The sequence below is a fragment of the Hemibagrus wyckioides genome, linkage group LG22, assembly GCF_019097595.1.
Source record: "Hemibagrus wyckioides isolate EC202008001 linkage group LG22, SWU_Hwy_1.0, whole genome shotgun sequence".
Lineage (NCBI taxonomy): Eukaryota > Metazoa > Chordata > Actinopteri > Siluriformes > Bagridae > Hemibagrus > Hemibagrus wyckioides.
In genome coordinates this window covers 21,939,534-21,958,865 of record NC_080731.1, presented here as the reverse complement: position 1 = coordinate 21,958,865, position 19,332 = coordinate 21,939,534, and the positions used below count along the sequence as shown (strand labels likewise).

General features: G+C 40.9%; 1 protein-coding gene across 4 annotated transcripts in view; it reads right to left on the bottom strand.

Moving 5' to 3' along the window:
• Positions 1–1,419: 1,419 nt before the first annotated feature.
• The window catches only part of LOC131343525 (protein BCAP-like), a 53,767-nt gene continuing 35,854 nt past the window's right edge, over positions 1,420–19,332 (bottom strand). For 3 of the 4 annotated variants that reach the window (XM_058375272.1, XM_058375271.1, XM_058375273.1), the window contains 4 exons: positions 5,922–6,116; positions 4,596–4,817; positions 3,220–3,447; positions 1,420–2,821 (listed from right to left, as the gene is read on the bottom strand). In XM_058375272.1, coding sequence (XP_058231255.1) covers positions 2,660–2,821; positions 3,220–3,447; positions 4,596–4,817; positions 5,922–6,116 — 807 coding nt within the window. In that variant the 3' untranslated portion in view covers positions 1,420–2,659. The remainder of the gene's footprint in view (positions 2,822–3,219; positions 3,448–4,595; positions 4,818–5,921; positions 6,117–19,332) is intronic. The other variant, XM_058375274.1, reaches the window with a different exon arrangement.

Sequence of the window (19,332 nt, the reverse complement as noted above, 5' to 3'; positions counted from 1 at the left end):
GGTCTCTCCAGTCTCACTGGTGCAGCTCTCTCTTTATATTGTTGATGACTTGTTGAATCTAATTTTACTAGATTCTGTGTGAAGAAATGAGGCATTATACTATTATACCAATTTATACCCACAATTGATCTGGAACTTACTAAAATACTTTATCTGGAATTACAGGAACATTACTTACAAAAACAAATCTATTTTTTTTAACATTGGTTTAACTGTAACATTATATTAGTTACTGGGTAAGTTACTTCAATCCAGTGGTCAGTTATATACTTATAGAGAATTTGTCTCTGCTCCTTCCATTTCTGTATCTGCAGGAGTTCTGATGATGAGGATGATGCCATTTCCTCAGGTGTGGTTATGCTCCTTCTCTTTCTCAGCTCCTGTTGTTTCAGATATTCATCGCAGTATAAAGAATGTAGGTAAACTATGTTTCTCAGCCACATGTCACAACAGTAGAAGAGTCCGAACACCGTAACAACCCCATGTCACTGTACCTCCTGTGCAGAGGTGGGTAGTAATGAATTACATTTACTTTGTTACATTTACTTGAGTACATTTTTTGGGTAATTGTACTTTTAGAGTATTTTTAAAGATGTGTACTCTTACTCAAGTACATTTTTAGTGAAAAACTTTACTTTTATTTCACTACATTTGGCGGCGTTCCTCCGTTACTGTCAAACGGTAATAAATATGAGCTTTTTAAAATAATTAGTTTATATGGCTTATTTGCAAGTATCGTGAGACTTTGGAGAGGCCGCTTCACGAGAGGCTGCTACGGATCTCCTGCTTACGTTTAATGCGTTTAGAGGAAGATGATGAAGCTGAAGCAGAGGAAGACGTGTGCGAGTTAACGGAGGAAGATCAAAAAAGAATAATTCAAAAAGAATAGTTTCATAATGTGATGCATGCTGTGTTCACCAAAACCAACCGACATCACAGTGTACAAGAACTCCAGCTCCAACCTGAAAAAACACGGAGCAGTAAGGGTCACAGTTAGGTCTATTTCAACCCTATTAATGGTCATTCTCACACTGTCCGAATGTTTTTCCTCATATGCCCTCTCTTGCCAGCAATGACCAATATCTTGTGAACCCTACAAACAACACAGGTTCATGAACAAACGTTCATTCTAAAGACTTGAGTAGTTTTTTCACCCGATACTTTTTTACTCTTACTCAAGTAACTATTAAACTTGAGTAAATATTTCTGTAAGTACTTGTACTTTTACTTGAGTACAGATTTTGGACCCACCTCTGCTCCTGTGACGTCATACTGGGATACAGCTTTCAATAATGTACCTTGGGGAAAAGTCTGGATGTTAGCTTATAAATGTGTATTTAACTAACTAGAAAGAAAGAGAAATAAATTTAAATTGCTGCATAAATATTATCCTTTATTTCCTTTAGATTTTAAAAGGACATTATCGTCAACTGCTCTTTCTGTGACTCCTGAAACAATTGTGCATTTCTTTCAGAATTGTGTTTATACAAAAACAAAAAAGGTCAGTTCTTCTTCTTTTTATCCAAAGTTTGTTTGCTTTTCTTTTAAAGATATTATTTGTGGTTTTTTTTGACTAAAAGATGGAGGTGGTGTAACAGTCAGGAGACACTGCATGAAGCGGGGATCGAACCCAGATCTCTGTGGTAGTCACATGCACCCATCACCCATGCACAGTTCATCAGATCAACAAGCAGGATAAATTAATAGCACTGTTTTATTAACACAACTAAAACAAGACTTCCACAGAACAATGATAACACGGGACTCTGGAAAACACAACGGTGTCTGACCGAACAACAGACAATGAGGGACAAAGACAGGTATAAAAGGGCAGGTGTATATAGGACAAAACAGGGTAAAGGGGGAACAGGTGACAAGAGGGGAAAGAAGAACAAGAGGAAGGGCGTGGCACAAGACACGTGGGGAAAACAACAAAGAGAAGGCTATGATGAGTCGCATGCCAGCACTCCCTCTGGTGGTCAGACATGTAACTGTCCCACTAACATCTTACAGGAAGAGAATAAATATTTCATAATAAATTTTATCTTATTTAGTTTTTTTTTTATTCATGAATGTTAACAGAAGATGAGAAAAAAACCCTCTTTCTAATAAAATAATCTGATATTTTGAAAGTATTACGTTTTCAAAGAAAAAGGCTGTTAAAATGTTAAATTTCTGAGTCATTATTCTTTTCTTTTTTTGTGTGTGTTTACATGTTGTTATTGTTATTTACTGCTCTTTTTTATCCTCCCTGGCTGAGTTTGATTTGGACTGTATTGCTCTTGTTTTGTTTCTGAACCATAGTGTAAAATATTGTAGTGTAATGGAGTGTAAGATGAAGTTCAAGATTATTGGACAAGTGCATGTTGAATTGTAGGTGTTTTGTTTGATGGCCCCAAGTTCATTTAATAAATTTAATTATTCTTTGTTAAATTAAAAGGTGCTTAAAAATTAGACACTGACCAACTGGTGGACACGATACTAATAAGAGTCTCTTTGTGTTGCTTTGATTATAACTGGATTTTACACAGGAGTCTGTGAGCTTGTGCTGATCTGAAGTGGAGGAACATGTACAGATGAAGAATGTGTGTGTGTGTGTGTGTGAGAGAGAGAGAGTGTGTGTTGGTCTCACACAGCTCCACCTCTGTGCTGTATGAGGTCATTTATCTACCCCCCTCTTCTCTTCATACAACATTTTAAACTCCATCAGATGTTTCTGCAACTTGTCCACCACTGTGGAGCTCAGTGTCTTCTGCTCTCGCTCTGCTCCATCTCTGACCTTCTGTAAACTGTTCATGAAGTCCTCCAGCTTCCACATTACCTGCTCAACACACACCCAGAGACGACAAATCATTTCTGGTTGTTAGCTGGTTATTCAGGTTGTTAAGGTTAGTCAGGTTGTGTAGGTTGGGTAGTTTGGTTAGTTAAGTAGTTTAGATTAGTTAGATGAGTTGGTCATGTAGGTCAGTTAGTCAGGTAGTGTTGGATGGAAAGGTTAGTAAAATAGTTTGGGATATTGAGGTTTATCAGGTTGGTTGTTGATGGTCAGAGCAGATCCATTAAGTCAGTTTGTTGGTCAGGCTGCTTAGGTTAGTTAAGGAGGGTGGCTGCTTACTGTTAGTTATGAAACTTAGTTTGTATTGTTTTGTCAAGACTTTTAGGATTGTGTTAGGTCAGGTTAAGTTTAGGTGTGTGTGTGTGTGTGAACAGGAAACATACCTCTGGTTTGTCAGTCATTAGCTGTTTGTCACTGTGCTGTAGTCTGTACCAGTACAGCTCTGCCCTCATAAACATACAGAACTGCATGACCGTTACTACATCTTTAGTGTTGATGTACCGCTCCTCCAGCTGATTGATCTCCTTCTCCACTTCTCTGATCTTCTCCTCTGTCCCTTCTTCTATAGCTGCATGCACACGCTGTTTCACCTGTAGCATTTGTTCCTCCAACTGTTACACACACACACAGTTTTAGGCTAATGGTATCCTGAGTCTGTGACCTATTGAACCAGTGTTAATGTATTCATTGATAGAGACTTTTTTATACACTTTTGTATGTCGCTCTGGATAAGAGCGTCTGCCAAATGTAAATGTAAACACACACACACACACACACACACAATTTAATTAATCACATACACAGTAAGTATTTACAGTATAAAACTTGCTGTGAAATAAAAACCAGGCCAGTCCTCCTAGACTGTGCATATAACTCATCTATATTGAGAACTAAGTTAAAAAAAATTAATGAATGAAATAAAACGAAAGAAGAAGGGATAAAGGGGTAAAATTGCAATATGTTTACGTTACATGCAGTAAGAGTTCAGGCATGCAGCTATTACAGAATGGAAAGTGATTCTGTTAACATGTAGGTGAATTACATGTAACAGTAAAGTAACACACACTGTACATCTCTCACACACTATCCTTCATCACTTAGACATTCTGTATTTACTCCACACTTTAGTGATCAGTGTTCAGTGGTCAGTTACTAAAAGACAAATGGAGCTGAAACTGAGTGAAACGGGGATCTGAGTGTGAGAAATGTCCAGGTTTCTCCACACAGAATTTGGTCTTGGGCAAGGTGTCCCAGTGCACTGCTACCTGTCCAGGTAGATTTCATCACATTTTCTTTACTCATCTCTACAATGAAGAATTCTACATCAGTGTGGTCAGAGTTCCGTGTCCACTTAACACTGCCACATGCACACATCTTTAGTGACTTAGCATTATCTATTTAACCAACATTTTTTAAAACTAATTTTAATGTGGCATTTAATAAATACATAAATACAAATCTGTATATTTTTTATGTTTATCAGTTGTTTCTAACTCCATGTTTCTTCTCTTCCCAAACTCAGCAGTGAACTGAATGAAACAGGACTTCCACAGTTCACAGATGTTTAAATAAAACTACAGATGAATTTGATGAATAGAATAAAGTGTAAAGAGGAAAATCTCTAACAAGATAACAGACTGTTAGAAACATCATCATCACAATCCTACTGTCTTACTGTGTGTGTGTGTTAGAGTGTGTGTGTGTGTGTTAGAGTGTGTGTGTGTGTGAGAGAGAGAGAGAGAATAAATAAGAAACATACCTCTAAGTCCTCAGTTATTAGACATTCTTCTTTGCTGTACTGATGCCCCTTCAGCTGTTCCCTCTTTACTGTGCAGAGCACTGAGACCTGATCTGAATAGACCATGTCCTCATACTCCTGCTCCAGCTCGTCTATCGCTTCCTCCGCTTCTCTGATCTTCTCCTCTGTTCCTTCTTTAGCCTGCTGTACAAGCTGTTCCACATGTAGCATTCGCCACTTCAACTGTTACACACACACACACACACACACACACCCACCGCTTTAGTGACGTAGACATTATCTTTATTTTCCACACAGAGGATGGTCTTGGGCAAGGTGTCCCAGTGCACTGCTACCTGTCCAGGTAGATTTCATCACAGTTTCTTTACTCACCTCTATAATGAAGAATTCTACATCAGACTTCCTGTGCACAGTTTGTGCACAACTGGAACACCAACAAAAGATGTTTAGAGCCAGAGGAAAACCCAAAGTGGCCAGTTTTTTGGGTTTGTTAAGGAAGCTGCTCATGCAGCTACTTAAAGGAGAATTTCACTTTCATAAGAACAATTTACAAATAATTTACTTACCCCCTTGTCGTCCAAGATGTTCCTGTTATTGTTATTCTTTCTTCAGTGGTAAAGAAATTACATTTCTTTAGGAAAACATTTCAGGATTTTTCTCCATATAGTGGACTTTAACGGTGCCTCAGAGTTTGAGCTTCCAGAATGCAGTTTAAATGCAGCTTCACAGAGCTCTAAACCTCCACCCCAGCCCAGGGAGAAGACTCTTATCAAGACACACCATCACTCATTTTCTCATTTTCTTTCATGTCTACTTTTAAACCACTAAAGCTCGTCTAGCACTAGCTCAGTGACCAGCAGAAACCTGACCCAGGCTGTGGTCAGAGTTGCTCTCAGACACACAGAATCCCACCTGGACTGGGACCTGCTCAAAGTCCACTCTCTGTGTGTCCAAAGCTCTGTGTCCACTTAACACTGTGTGTGTTTAAAATAAAACAAAATTTAAAAAAAAGCTTCTACTTCCCCTCTGGCAGATGGTCACTTCATCATTTCTGATCTTCTCAAGTTCTCTACATTTTTATTCCCAAACTCAGCAGTGAACTGAATGAAACAGGACTTCCACAGTTCACAGATGTTTAAATAAAACTACAGATGAATTTGATGAATAGAATAAAGTGTAAAGAGGAAAATCTCTAACAAGATAACACACTGTTAGAAACATCATCATCACAATCCTACTGTCTTACTGTGTGTGTGAGTGTGTGTGTGTGTGAGTGTGTGTGTGAGAGAGTGTGTGTGTGTGTGTGTAAACAAACAGGAAACATACCTCTCTTCTGTTAGTCATTAGACGTTCTTCATTGCTGTGCTGTAGTCTGTACCAGCTCAGCTGTGATCTCTGTATTATGCAGATCTCTGAGACGTTGTCTGAGTATTCAGTTTCCTTGTACTGGCTCTTCAGCTGTTTGAGCTCCTTCTCCACTTCACTGATGTCCTTTTTCCCATCTTCAGCCTGCTGCACAAGCTGTACCACATGTACACACACACACACACACACACACACAGAGAATCTTTAGTGATTTAGTCATGATCTGTTTCTCCATCATTTCAGTCTGAGGTCTTCTGGTGAGGTGAGCTATGGAGTAGTGTGTGTTATGGAGTAGTGTGTGTTATGGAGTAGTGTGTGTTATGGAGTAGTGTGTGTTATGGAGTAGTGTGTTATGGAGTAGTGTGTGTTATGGAGTAGTGTGTTATGGAGTAGTGTGTTATGGAGTAGTGTGTGTTATGGAGTAGTGTGTGTTATGGAGTAGTGTGTTATGGAGTAGTGTGTGTTATGGAGTAGTGTGTGTTATGGAGTAGTGTGTGTTATGGAGTAGTGTGTGTTATGGAGTAGTGTGTTATGGAGTAGTGTGTTATGGAGTAGTGTGTGTTATGGAGTAGTGTGTTATGGAGTAGTGTGTTATGGAGTAGTGTGTTATGGAGTAGTGTGTGTTATGGAGTAGTGTGTGTTATGGAGTAGTGTGTGTTATGGAGTAGTGTGTTATGGAGTAGTGTGTGTTATGGAGTAGTGTGTGTTATGGAGTAGTGTGTGTTATGGAGTAGTGTGTTATGGAGTAGTGTGTTATGGAGTAGTGTGTTATGGAGTAGTGTGTGTTATGGAGTAGTGTGTGTTATGGAGTAGTGTGTTATGGAGTAGTGTGTTATGGAGTAGTGTGTGTTATGGAGTAGTGTGTGTTATGGAGTAGTGTGTGTTATGGAGTAGTGTGTTATGGAGTAGTGTGTTATGGAGTAGTGTGTTATGGAGTAGTGTGTGTTATGGAGTAGTGTGTGTTATGGAGTAGTGTGTGTTATGGAGTAGTGTGTTATGGAGTAGTGTGTGTTATGGAGTAGTGTGTTATGGAGTAGTGTGTGTTATGGAGTAGTGTGTGTTATGGAGTAGTGTGTGTTATGGAGTAGTGTGTTATGGAGTAGTGTGTGTTATGGAGTAGTGTGTGTTATGGAGTAGTGTGTGTTATGGAGTAGTGTGTGTTATGGAGTAGTGTGTGTTATGGAGTAGTGTGTGTTATGGAGTAGTGTGTTATGGAGTAGTGTGTTATGGAGTAGTGTGTTATGGAGTAGTGTGTTATGGAGTAGTGTGTTATGGAGTAGTGTGTGTTATGGAGTAGTGTGTGTTATGGAGTAGTGTGTTATGGAGTAGTGTGTTATGGAGTAGTGTGTGTTATGGAGTAGTGTGTGTTATGGAGTAGTGTGTGTTATGGAGTAGTGTGTGTTATGGAGTAGTGTGTTATGGAGTAGTGTGTTATGGAGTAGTGTGTTATGGAGTAGTGTGTTATGGAGTAGTGTGTGTTATGGAGTAGTGTGTGTTATGGAGTAGTGTGTGTTATGGAGTAGTGTGTGTTATGGAGTAGTGTGTTATGGAGTAGTGTGTTATGGAGTAGTGTGTGTTATGGAGTAGTGTGTGTTATGGAGTAGTGTGTGTTATGGAGTAGTGTGTGTTATGGAGTAGTGTGTTATGGAGTAGTGTGTGTTATGGAGTAGTGTGTGTTATGGAGTAGTGTGTTATGGAGTAGTGTGTTATGGAGTAGTGTGTTATGGAGTAGTGTGTGTTATGGAGTAGTGTGTGTTATGGAGTAGTGTGTGTTATGGAGTAGTGTGTTATGGAGTAGTGTGTTATGGAGTAGTGTGTGTTATGGAGTAGTGTGTGTTATGGAGTAGTGTGTTATGGAGTAGTGTGTGTGATGGAGTAGTGTGTGTTATGGAGTAGTGTGTGTTATGGAGTAGTGTGTTATGGAGTAGTGTGTTATGGAGTAGTGTGTGTGATGGAGTAGTGTGTGTTATGGAGTAGTGTGTGTTATGGAGTAGTGTGTTATGGAGTAGTGTGTTATGGAGTAGTGTGTGTTATGGAGTAGTGTGTGTTATGGAGCAGTGTGTTATGGAGTAGTGTGTTATGGAGTAGTGTGTGTTATGGAGTAGTGTGTGTTATGGAGTAGTGTGTGTTATGGTGTAGTGTGTTATGGAGTAGTGTGTTATGGAGTAGTGTGTGTTATGGAGTAGTGTGTGTTATGGAGCAGTGTGTTATGGAGTAGTGTGTGTTATGGAGCAGTGTGTTATGGAGTAGTGTGTGTTATGGAGTAGTGTGTTATGGAGTAGTGTGTGTTATGGAGTAGTGTGTGTTATGGAGTAGTGTGTTATGGAGTAGTGTGTTATGGAGTAGTGTGTGTTATGGAGTAGTGTGTGTTATGGAGTAGTGTGTGTTATGGAGTAGTGTGTTATGGAGTAGTGTGTTATGGAGTAGTGTGTTATGGAGTAGTGTGTGTTATGGAGTAGTGTGTTATGGAGTAGTGTGTGTTATGGAGCAGTGTGTTATGGAGTAGTGTGTGTTATGGAGTAGTGTGTGTTATGGAGTAGTGTGTTATGGAGTAGTGTGTTATGGAGTAGTGTGTGTTATGGAGTAGTGTGTGTTATGGAGTAGTGTGTGTTATGGTGTAGTGTGTTATGGAGTAGTGTGTTATGGAGTAGTGTGTGTTATGGAGTAGTGTGTGTTATGGAGCAGTGTGTTATGGAGTAGTGTGTGTTATGGAGCAGTGTGTTATGGAGTAGTGTGTGTTATGGAGTAGTGTGTTATGGAGTAGTGTGTGTTATGGAGTAGTGTGTGTTATGGAGTAGTGTGTTATGGAGTAGTGTGTGTTATGGAGTAGTGTGTGTTATGGAGTAGTGTGTGTTATGGAGTAGTGTGTTATGGAGTAGTGTGTTATGGTGTAGTGTGTTATGGAGTAGTGTGTTATGGAGTAGTGTGTGTTATGGAGCAGTGTGTTATGGAGTAGTGTGTGTTATGGAGCAGTGTGTTATGGAGTAGTGTGTGTTATGGAGCAGTGTGTTATGGAGTAGTGTGTGTTATGGAGTAGTGTGTTATGGAGTAGTGTGTGTTATGGAGTAGTGTGTGTTATGGAGCAGTGTGTTATGGAGTAGTGTGTTATGGAGTAGTGTGTTATGGAGTAGTGTGTGTTATGGAGTAGTGTGTTATGGAGTAGTGTGTTATGGAGTAGTGTGTTATGGAGTAGTGTGTTATGGTGTAGTGTGTGTTATGGAGTAGTGTGTGTTATGGAGTAGTGTGTGTTATGGAGTAGTGTGTTATGGAGCAGTGTGTTATGGAGTAGTGTGTGTTATGGAGTAGTGTGTTATGGAGTAGTGTGTGTTATGGAGCAGTGTGTTATGGAGTAGTGTGTGTTATGGAGTAGTGTGTGTTATGGAGTAGTGTGTTATGGAGTAGTGTGTTATGGAGTAGTGTGTGTTATGGAGTAGTGTGTGTTATGGAGTAGTGTGTGTTATGGTGTAGTGTGTTATGGAGTAGTGTGTTATGGAGTAGTGTGTGTTATGGAGTAGTGTGTGTTATGGAGCAGTGTGTTATGGAGTAGTGTGTGTTATGGAGCAGTGTGTTATGGAGTAGTGTGTGTTATGGAGTAGTGTGTTATGGAGTAGTGTGTGTTATGGAGTAGTGTGTGTTATGGAGTAGTGTGTTATGGAGTAGTGTGTGTTATGGAGTAGTGTGTGTTATGGAGTAGTGTGTGTTATGGAGTAGTGTGTTATGGAGTAGTGTGTTATGGTGTAGTGTGTTATGGAGTAGTGTGTTATGGAGTAGTGTGTGTTATGGAGCAGTGTGTTATGGAGTAGTGTGTGTTATGGAGCAGTGTGTTATGGAGTAGTGTGTGTTATGGAGCAGTGTGTTATGGAGTAGTGTGTGTTATGGAGTAGTGTGTTATGGAGTAGTGTGTGTTATGGAGTAGTGTGTGTTATGGAGCAGTGTGTTATGGAGTAGTGTGTTATGGAGTAGTGTGTTATGGAGTAGTGTGTGTTATGGAGTAGTGTGTTATGGAGTAGTGTGTTATGGAGTAGTGTGTTATGGAGTAGTGTGTTATGGTGTAGTGTGTGTTATGGAGTAGTGTGTGTTATGGAGTAGTGTGTGTTATGGAGTAGTGTGTTATGGAGCAGTGTGTTATGGAGTAGTGTGTGTTATGGAGTAGTGTGTTATGGAGTAGTGTGTGTTATGGAGCAGTGTGTTATGGAGTAGTGTGTGTTATGGAGCAGTGTGTTATGGAGTAGTGTGTGTTATGGAGCAGTGTGTTATGGAGTAGTGTGTTATGGAGTAGTGTGTTATGGAGTAGTGTGTGTTATGGAGTAGTGTGTTATGGAGTAGTGTGTTATGGAGTAGTGTGTGTTATGGAGCAGTGTGTTATGGAGTAGTGTGTGTTATGGAGCAGTGTGTTATGGAGTAGTGTGTGTTATGGAGTAGTGTGTGTTATGGAGTAGTGTGTTATGGAGTAGTGTGTGTTATGGAGTAGTGTGTGTTATGGAGTAGTGTGTGTTATGGAGCAGTGTGTTATGGAGTAGTGTGTGTTATGGAGCAGTGTGTTATGGAGTAGTGTGTTATGGAGTAGTGTGTGTTATGGAGTAGTGTGTGTTATGGAGTAGTGTGTTATGGAGTAGTGTGTGTTATGGAGCAGTGTGTTATGGAGTAGTGTGTGTTATGGAGCAGTGTGTTATGGAGTAGTGTGTTATGGGGTAGTGTGTGTTATGGAGTAGTGTGTGTTATGGAGTAGTGTGTTATGGAGTAGTGTGTTATGGGGTAGTGTGTGTTATGGAGTAGTGTGTGTTATGGAGTAGTGTGTGTTATGGAGTAGTGTGTTATGGAGTAGTGTGTGTTATGGAGTAGTGTGTGTTATGGAGCAGTGTGTTATGGAGTAGTGTGTGTTATGGAGCAGTGTGTTATGGAGTAGTGTGTGTTATGGAGCAGTGTGTTATGGAGTAGTGTGTGTTATGGAGTAGTGTGTTATGGAGTAGTGTGTGTTATGGAGTAGTGTGTGTTATGGAGCAGTGTGTTATGGAGTAGTGTGTTATGGAGTAGTGTGTTATGGAGTAGTGTGTGTTATGGAGTAGTGTGTTATGGAGTAGTGTGTTATGGAGTAGTGTGTTATGGAGTAGTGTGTTATGGTGTAGTGTGTGTTATGGAGTAGTGTGTGTTATGGAGTAGTGTGTGTTATGGAGTAGTGTGTTATGGAGCAGTGTGTTATGGAGTAGTGTGTGTTATGGAGTAGTGTGTTATGGAGTAGTGTGTGTTATGGAGCAGTGTGTTATGGAGTAGTGTGTGTTATGGAGCAGTGTGTTATGGAGTAGTGTGTGTTATGGAGCAGTGTGTTATGGAGTAGTGTGTTATGGAGTAGTGTGTTATGGAGTAGTGTGTGTTATGGAGTAGTGTGTTATGGAGTAGTGTGTTATGGAGTAGTGTGTGTTATGGAGCAGTGTGTTATGGAGTAGTGTGTGTTATGGAGCAGTGTGTTATGGAGTAGTGTGTGTTATGGAGTAGTGTGTGTTATGGAGTAGTGTGTTATGGAGTAGTGTGTGTTATGGAGTAGTGTGTGTTATGGAGTAGTGTGTGTTATGGAGCAGTGTGTTATGGAGTAGTGTGTGTTATGGAGCAGTGTGTTATGGAGTAGTGTGTTATGGAGTAGTGTGTGTTATGGAGTAGTGTGTGTTATGGAGTAGTGTGTTATGGAGTAGTGTGTGTTATGGAGCAGTGTGTTATGGAGTAGTGTGTGTTATGGAGCAGTGTGTTATGGAGTAGTGTGTTATGGGGTAGTGTGTGTTATGGAGTAGTGTGTGTTATGGAGTAGTGTGTTATGGAGTAGTGTGTTATGGGGTAGTGTGTGTTATGGAGTAGTGTGTGTTATGGAGTAGTGTGTGTTATGGAGCAGTGTGTTATGGAGTAGTGTGTGTTATGGAGCAGTGTGTTATGGAGTAGTGTGTTATGGAGTAGTGTGTTATGGAGTAGTGTGTTATGGAGTAGTGTGTTATGGAGTAGTGTGTGTTATGGAGCAGTGTGTTATGGAGTAGTGTGTGTTATGGAGTAGTGTGTGTTATGGAGTAGTGTGTTATGGAGTAGTGTGTGTTATGGAGTAGTGTGTGTTATGGAGTAGTGTGTGTTATGGAGCAGTGTGTTATGGAGTAGTGTGTGTTATGGAGCAGTGTGTTATGGAGTAGTGTGTGTTATGGAGCAGTGTGTTATGGAGTAGTGTGTTATGGAGTAGTGTGTTATGGAGTAGTGTGTGTTATGGAGTAGTGTGTTATGGAGTAGTGTGTTATGGAGTAGTGTGTTATGGAGTAGTGTGTGTTATGGAGCAGTGTGTTATGGAGTAGTGTGTGTTATGGAGTAGTGTGTTATGGAGTAGTGTGTGTTATGGAGTAGTGTGTGTTATGGAGTAGTGTGTGTTATGGAGTAGTGTGTTATGGAGTAGTGTGTGTTATGGAGTAGTGTGTGTTATGGAGTAGTGTGTTATGGAGTAGTGTGTGTTATGGAGTAGTGTGTGTTATGGAGCAGTGTGTGTTATGGAGTAGTGTGTGTTATGGAGCAGTGTGTTATGGAGTAGTGTGTGTTATGGAGTAGTGTGTGTTATGGAGTAGTGTGTGTTATGGAGCAGTGTGTTATGGAGTAGTGTGTGTTATGGAGCAGTGTGTTATGGAGTAGTGTGTGTTATGGAGTAGTGTGTGTTATGGAGTAGTGTGTGTTATGGAGTAGTGTGTGTTATGGAGTAGTGTGTTATGGAGTAGTGTGTGTTATGGAGTAGTGTGTGTTATGGAGCAGTGTGTGTTATGGAGTAGTGTGTGTTATGGAGCAGTGTGTTATGGAGTAGTGTGTGTTATGGAGTAGTGTGTTATGGAGTAGTGTGTGTTATGGAGCAGTGTGTTATGGAGTAGTGTGTGTTATGGAGCAGTGTGTTATGGAGTAGTGTGTTATGGAGTAGTGTGTTATGGAGTAGTGTGTGTTATGGAGTAGTGTGTTATGGAGTAGTGTGTTATGGAGTAGTGTGTTATGGAGTAGTGTGTGTTATGGAGTAGTGTGTTATGGAGTAGTGTGTGTTATGGAGTAGTGTGTGTTATGGAGCAGTGTGTTATGGAGTAGTGTGTGTTATGGAGTAGTGTGTGTTATGGAGTAGTGTGTGTTATGGAGCAGTGTGTTATGGAGTAGTGTGTGTTATGGAGTAGTGTGTGTTATGGAGTAGTGTGTTATGGAGTAGTGTGTGTTATGGAGTAGTGTGTGTTATGGAGTAGTGTGTTATGGAGTAGTGTGTGTTATGGAGTAGTGTGTTATGGAGTAGTGTGTTATGGAGTAGTGTGTGTTATGGAGTAGTGTGTTATGGAGTAGTGTGTTATGGAGTAGTGTGTTATGGAGTAGTGTGTTATGGAGTAGTGTGTGTTATGGAGTAGTGTGTTATGGAGTAGTGTGTGTTATGGAGTAGTGTGTGTTATGGAGCAGTGTGTTATGGAGTAGTGTGTGTTATGGAGTAGTGTGTGTTATGGAGTAGTGTGTGTTATGGAGCAGTGTGTTATGGAGTAGTGTGTGTTATGGAGTAGTGTGTGTTATGGAGTAGTGTGTTATGGAGTAGTGTGTGTTATGGAGTAGTGTGTGTTATGGAGTAGTGTGTTATGGAGTAGTGTGTGTTATGGAGTAGTGTGTTATGGAGTAGTGTGTTATGGAGTAGTGTGTGTTATGGAGTAGTGTGTGTTATGGAGTAGTGTGTTATGGAGTAGTGTGTTATGGAGTAGTGTGTGTTATGGAGTAGTGTGTGTTATGGAGTAGTGTGTGTTATGGAGTAGTGTGTGTTATGGAGTAGTGTGTGTTATGGAGTAGTGTGTTATGGAGTAGTGTGTGTTATGGAGTAGTGTGTTATGGAGTAGTGTGTGTTATGGAGTAGTGTGTTATGGAGTAGTGTGTGTTATGGAGTAGTGTGTTATGGAGCAGTGTGTTATGGAGTAGTGTGTGTTATGGAGTAGTGTGTGTTATGGAGTAGTGTGTTATGGAGTAGTGTGTGTTATGGAGTAGTGTGTTATGGAGTAGTGTGTGTTATGGAGTAGTGTGTTATGGAGTAGTGTGTGTTATGGAGTAGTGTGTTATGGAGCAGTGTGTTATGGAGTAGTGTGTGTTATGGAGTAGTGTGTGTTATGGAGTAGTGTGTTATGGAGTAGTGTGTGTTATGGAGTAGTGTGTTATGGAGTAGTGTGTGTTATGGAGTAGTGTGTTATGGAGTAGTGTGTGTTATGGAGTAGTGTGTTATGGTGTAGTGTGTTATGGAGTAGTGTGTTATGGAGTAGTGTGTTATGGAGTAGTGTGTTATGGAGTAGTGTGTGTTATGGAGTAGTGTGTGTTATGGAGTAGTGTGTTATGGAGTAGTGTGTGTTATGGAGTAGTGTGTGTTATGGAGCAGTGTGTTATGGAGTAGTGTGTGTTATGGAGTAGTGTGTGTTATGGAGTAGTGTGTGTTATGGAGTAGTGTGTGTTATGGAGTAGTGTGTGTTATGGAGCAGTGTGTTATGGAGTAGTGTGTGTTATGGAGTAGTGTGTGTTATGGAGCAGTGTGTTATGGAGTAGTGTGTGTTATGGAGTAGTGTGTGTTATGGAGTAGTGTGTTATGGAGTAGTGTGTGTTATGGAGTAGTGTGTGTTATGGAGTAGTGTGTTATGGAGTAGTGTGTGTTATGGAGTAGTGTGTGTTATGGAGCAGTGTGTTATGGAGTAGTGTGTGTTATGGAGTAGTGTGTGTTATGGAGTAGTGTGTGTTATGGAGTAGTGTGTATTATGGAGTAGTGTGTGTTATGGAGTAGTGTGTGTTATGGAGTAGTGTGTGTTATGGAGCAGTGTGTTATGGAGTAGTGTGTGTTATGGAGTAGTGTGTGTTATGGAGTAGTGTGTGTTATGGAGTAGTGTGTTATGGAGTAGTGTGTGTTATGGAGTAGTGTGTTATGGAGTAGTGTGTGTTATGGAGTAGTGTGTTATGGAGTAGTGTGTGTTATGGAGTAGTGTGTGTTATGGAGTAGTGTGTTATGGAGTAGTGTGTGTTATGGAGTAGTGTGTGTTATGGAGTAGTGTGTTATGGAGTAGTGTGTGTTATGGAGTAGTGTGTGTTATGGAGTAGTGTGTGTTATGGAGTAGTGTGTGTTATGGAGTAGTGTGTGTTATGGAGTAGTGTGTGTTATGGAGTAGTGTGTGTTATGGAGTAGTGTGTGTTATGGAGTAGTGTGTGTTATGGAGTAGTGTGTGTTATGGAGTAGTGTGTTATGGAGTAGTGTGTGTTATGGAGTAGTGTGTGTTATGGAGTAGTGTGTTATGGAGTAGTGTGTGTTATGGAGTAGTGTGTGTTATGGAGTAGTGTGTGTTATGGAGTAGTGTGTGTTATGGAGCAGTGTGTTATGGAGTAGTGTGTGTTATGGAGTAGTGTGTGTTATGGAGTAGTGTGTGTTATGGAGTAGTGTGTGTTATGGAGTAGTGTGTTATGGAGTAGTGTGTGTTATGGAGTAGTGTGTGTTATGGAGTAGTGTGTGTTATGGAGTAGTGTGTGTTATGGAGTAGTGTGTGTTATGGAGTAGTGTGTGTTATGGAGTAGTGTGTTATGGAGTAGTGTGTGTTATGGAGTAGTGTGTGTTATGGAGTAGTGTGTTATGGAGTAGTGTGTGTTATGGAGTAGTGTGTGTTATGGAGTAGTGTGTGTTATGGAGTAGTGTGTGTTATGGAGCAGTGTGTTATGGAGTAGTGTGTGTTATGGAGTAGTGTGTGTTATGGAGTAGTGTGTGTTATGGAGTAGTGTGTGTTATGGAGTAGTGTGTTATGGAGTAGTGTGTGTTATGGAGTAGTGTGTGTTATGGAGTAGTGTGTTATGGAGTAGTGTGTGTTATGGAGTAGTGTGTTATGGAGTAGTGTGTTATGGAGTAGTGTGTGTTATGGAGCAGTGTGTTATGGAGTAGTGTGTGTTATGGAGTAGTGTGTTATGGAGCAGTGTGTTATGGAGTAGTGTGTGTTATGGAGTAGTGTGTTATGGAGTAGTGTGTGTTATGGAGTAGTGTGTTATGGAGTAGTGTGTTATGGAGTAGTGTGTGTTATGGAGTAGTGTGTGTTATGGAGCAGTGTGTTATGGAGTAGTGTGTGTTATGGAGTAGTGTGTGTTATGGAGTAGTGTGTGTTATGGAGTAGTGTGTTATGGAGTAGTGTGTGTTATGGAGTAGTGTGTTATGGAGTAGTGTGTGTTATGGAGTAGTGTGTGTTATGGAGTAGTGTGTTATGGAGTAGTGTGTTATGGAGTAGTGTGTGTTATGGAGTAGTGTGTTATGGAGCAGTGTGTTATGGAGTAGTGTGTGTTATGGAGTAGTGTGTTATGGAGTAGTGTGTGTTATGGAGTAGTGTGTTATGGAGTAGTGTGTTATGGAGTAGTGTGTGTTATGGAGTAGTGTGTGTTATGGAGTAGTGTGTTATGGAGTAGTGTGTTATGGAGTAGTGTGTTATGGAGTAGTGTGTTATGGAGTAGTGTGTTATGGAGTAGTGTGTGTTATGGAGTAGTGTGTTATGGAGTAGTGTGTTATGGAGTAGTGTGTGTTATGGAGTAGTGTGTTATGGAGCAGTGTGTTATGGAGTAGTGTGTGTTATGGAGTAGTGTGTTATGGAGTAGTGTGTTATGGAGTAGTGTGTTATGGAGTAGTGTGTGTTATGGAGTAGTGTGTGTTATGGAGTAGTGTGTTATGGAGTAGTGTGTGTTATGGAGTAGTGTGTGTTATGGAGTAGTGTGTGTTATGGAGTAGTGTGTTATGGAGTAGTGTGTGTTATGGAGTAGTGTGTTATGGAGTAGTGTGTGTTATGGAGTAGTGTGTTATGGAGTAGTGTGTGTTATGGAGTAGTGTGTGTTATGGAGTAGTGTGTGTTATGGAGTAGTGTGTTATGGAGTAGTGTGTGTTATGGAGTAGTGTGTGTTATGGAGTAGTGTGTGTTATGGAGTAGTGTGTTATGGAGTAGTGTGTGTTATGGAGTAGTGTGTTATGGAGTAGTGTGTGTTATGGAGTAGTGTGTGTTATGGAGTAGTGTGTTATGGAGTAGTGTGTGTTATGGAGTAGTGTGTTATGGAGTAGTGTGTGTTATGGAGTAGTGTGTTATGGAGTAGTGTGTGTTATGGAGTAGTGTGTTATGGAGTAGTGTGTGTTATGGAGTAGTGTGTGTTATGGAGTAGTGTGTGTTATGGAGTAGTGTGTTATGGAGTAGTGTGTGTTATGGAGTAGTGTGTTATGGAGTAGTGTGTGTTATGGAGTAGTGTGTTATGGAGTAGTGTGTTATGGAGTAGTGTGTGTTATGGAGTAGTGTGTGTTATGGAGTAGTGTGTGTGTTATGGAGTAGTGTGTTATGGAGTAGTGTGTGTTATGGAGTAGTGTGTGTTATGGAGTAGTGTGTTATGGAGTAGTGTGTGTTATGGAGTAGTGTGTTATGGAGTAGTGTGTGTTATGGAGTAGTGTGTGTTATGGAGTAGTGTGTGTTATGGAGTAGTGTGTGTTATGGAGTAGTGTGTGTTATGGAGTAGTGTGTTATGGAGTAGTGTGTGTTATGGAGTAGTGTGTTATGGAGTAGTGTGTGTTATGGAGTAGTGTGTGTTATGGAGTAGTGTGTGTTATGGAGTAGTGTGTTATGGAGCAGTGTGTTATGGAGTAGTGTGTGTTATGGAGTAGTGTGTGTTATGGAGTAGTGTGTGTTATGGAGTAGTGTGTTATGGAGTAGTGTGTGTTATGGAGTAGTGTGTTATGGAGTAGTGTGTGTTATGGAGTAGTGTGTGTTATGGAGTAGTGTGTGTTATGGAGTAGTGTGTTATGGAGCAGTGTGTGTTATGGAGTAGTGTGTTATGGAGTAGTGTGTGTTATGGAGTAGTGTGTGTTATGGAGTAGTGTGTGTTATGGAGTAGTGTGTGTTATGGAGTAGTGTGTTATGGAGTAGTGTGTTATGGAGTAGTGTGTGTTATGGAGTAGTGTGTGTTATGGAGTAGTGTGTTATGGGGTAGTGTGTGTTATGGAGTAGTGTGTGTTATGGAGTAGTGTGTTATGGAGTAGTGTGTTATGGAGTAGTGTGTGTTATGGAGTAGTGTGTGTTATGGAGTAGTGTGTTATGGAGTAGTGTGTTATGGAGTAGTGTGTGTTATGGAGTAGTGTGTTATGGAGTAGTGTGTTATGGGGTAGTGTGTGTTATGGCGTAGTGTGTGTTATGGAGTAGTGTGTTATGGAGTAGTGTGTTATGGAGTAGTGTGTGTTATGGAGTAGTGTGTGTTATGGAGTAGTGTGTGTTATGGAGTAGTGTGTGTTATGGAGTAGTGTGTTATGGAGTAGTGTGTGTTATGGAGTAGTGTGTTATGGAGTAGTGTGTGTTATGGAGTAGTGTGTGTTATGGAGTAGTGTGTTATGGGGTAGTGTGTGTTATGGAGTAGTGTGTGTTATGGAGTAGTGTGTTATGGAGTAGTGTGTGTTATGGAGTAGTGTGTGTTATTGAGTAGTGTGTGTTATTGAGTAGTGTGTGTTATGGAGCACAGTGTGTATGTGTACTCCATGTTATGGATAGTGTGTTCTGCACATTTCTGTTTAAGGTAAAGTTTGTTTAGTGGTGTTCTATTTTTCTTTTCAGCTTGTGTAACAGAATCTGAAGACTAGAAGTAATGAAGGTGGTAATGATGGATTCCGCAGGTTAAGCTGTTGCGGTGCTGCACACAATGGCAGTGTTGCAGTTATACTGAGCTGATCTGCCGAAGGAGCTCATCTGCTGAATGAGGTTCATCAATGAGGTCTGAACTCCGCCAGGCCACAGATTTAGCCCTCTGTGCCACAAAGCAGACGGCCCATGCTATTGGCCGTTTCATGACTGCATTTAGTAACCACAGAGAGGCAATCTGACAGAGACAAAAGAAAGGGACTAAACCTTTCTCTTAGTTGTCCTGATGTCTCCTAAGGGCCTGTTCTTCCTTCACTGTAGTGAGGAGCTAGGGCAAAGCCAGTAGCCCCAGCCTGGCCTACTGAGGCAGGAAATGAAGTCTAATGTTGCAGCCTGAGCCACCACATCTATAATCTGGATGGCTGGCCAGCGCCATTGCCTGAGGGCTAGGGTTGTCAGGGATGCCACTTTAGGGCCATTTCGACTGCTGCCTATCCCACCACCACCCATGCTCCTGCTCCTTATGTGTTGCCACCTCCTGGTTTAGCCCCTGCCAGCTTGCTGTTTCAGGGCACTATGTAAGGTGAGAACAGAGGCTAACACCTCTCTCAGACCACCTGGCAGTGTGGAAGCTTCTACTGGGTGCATCATGATGGGTTCTGTGAGAAAAGGCTACAGAAACCGGTTTGCCTCCCGTTCTCCTTCTTTCAGGATGTGCTGCCCACTGTTGTTGGCACAGACGGAAC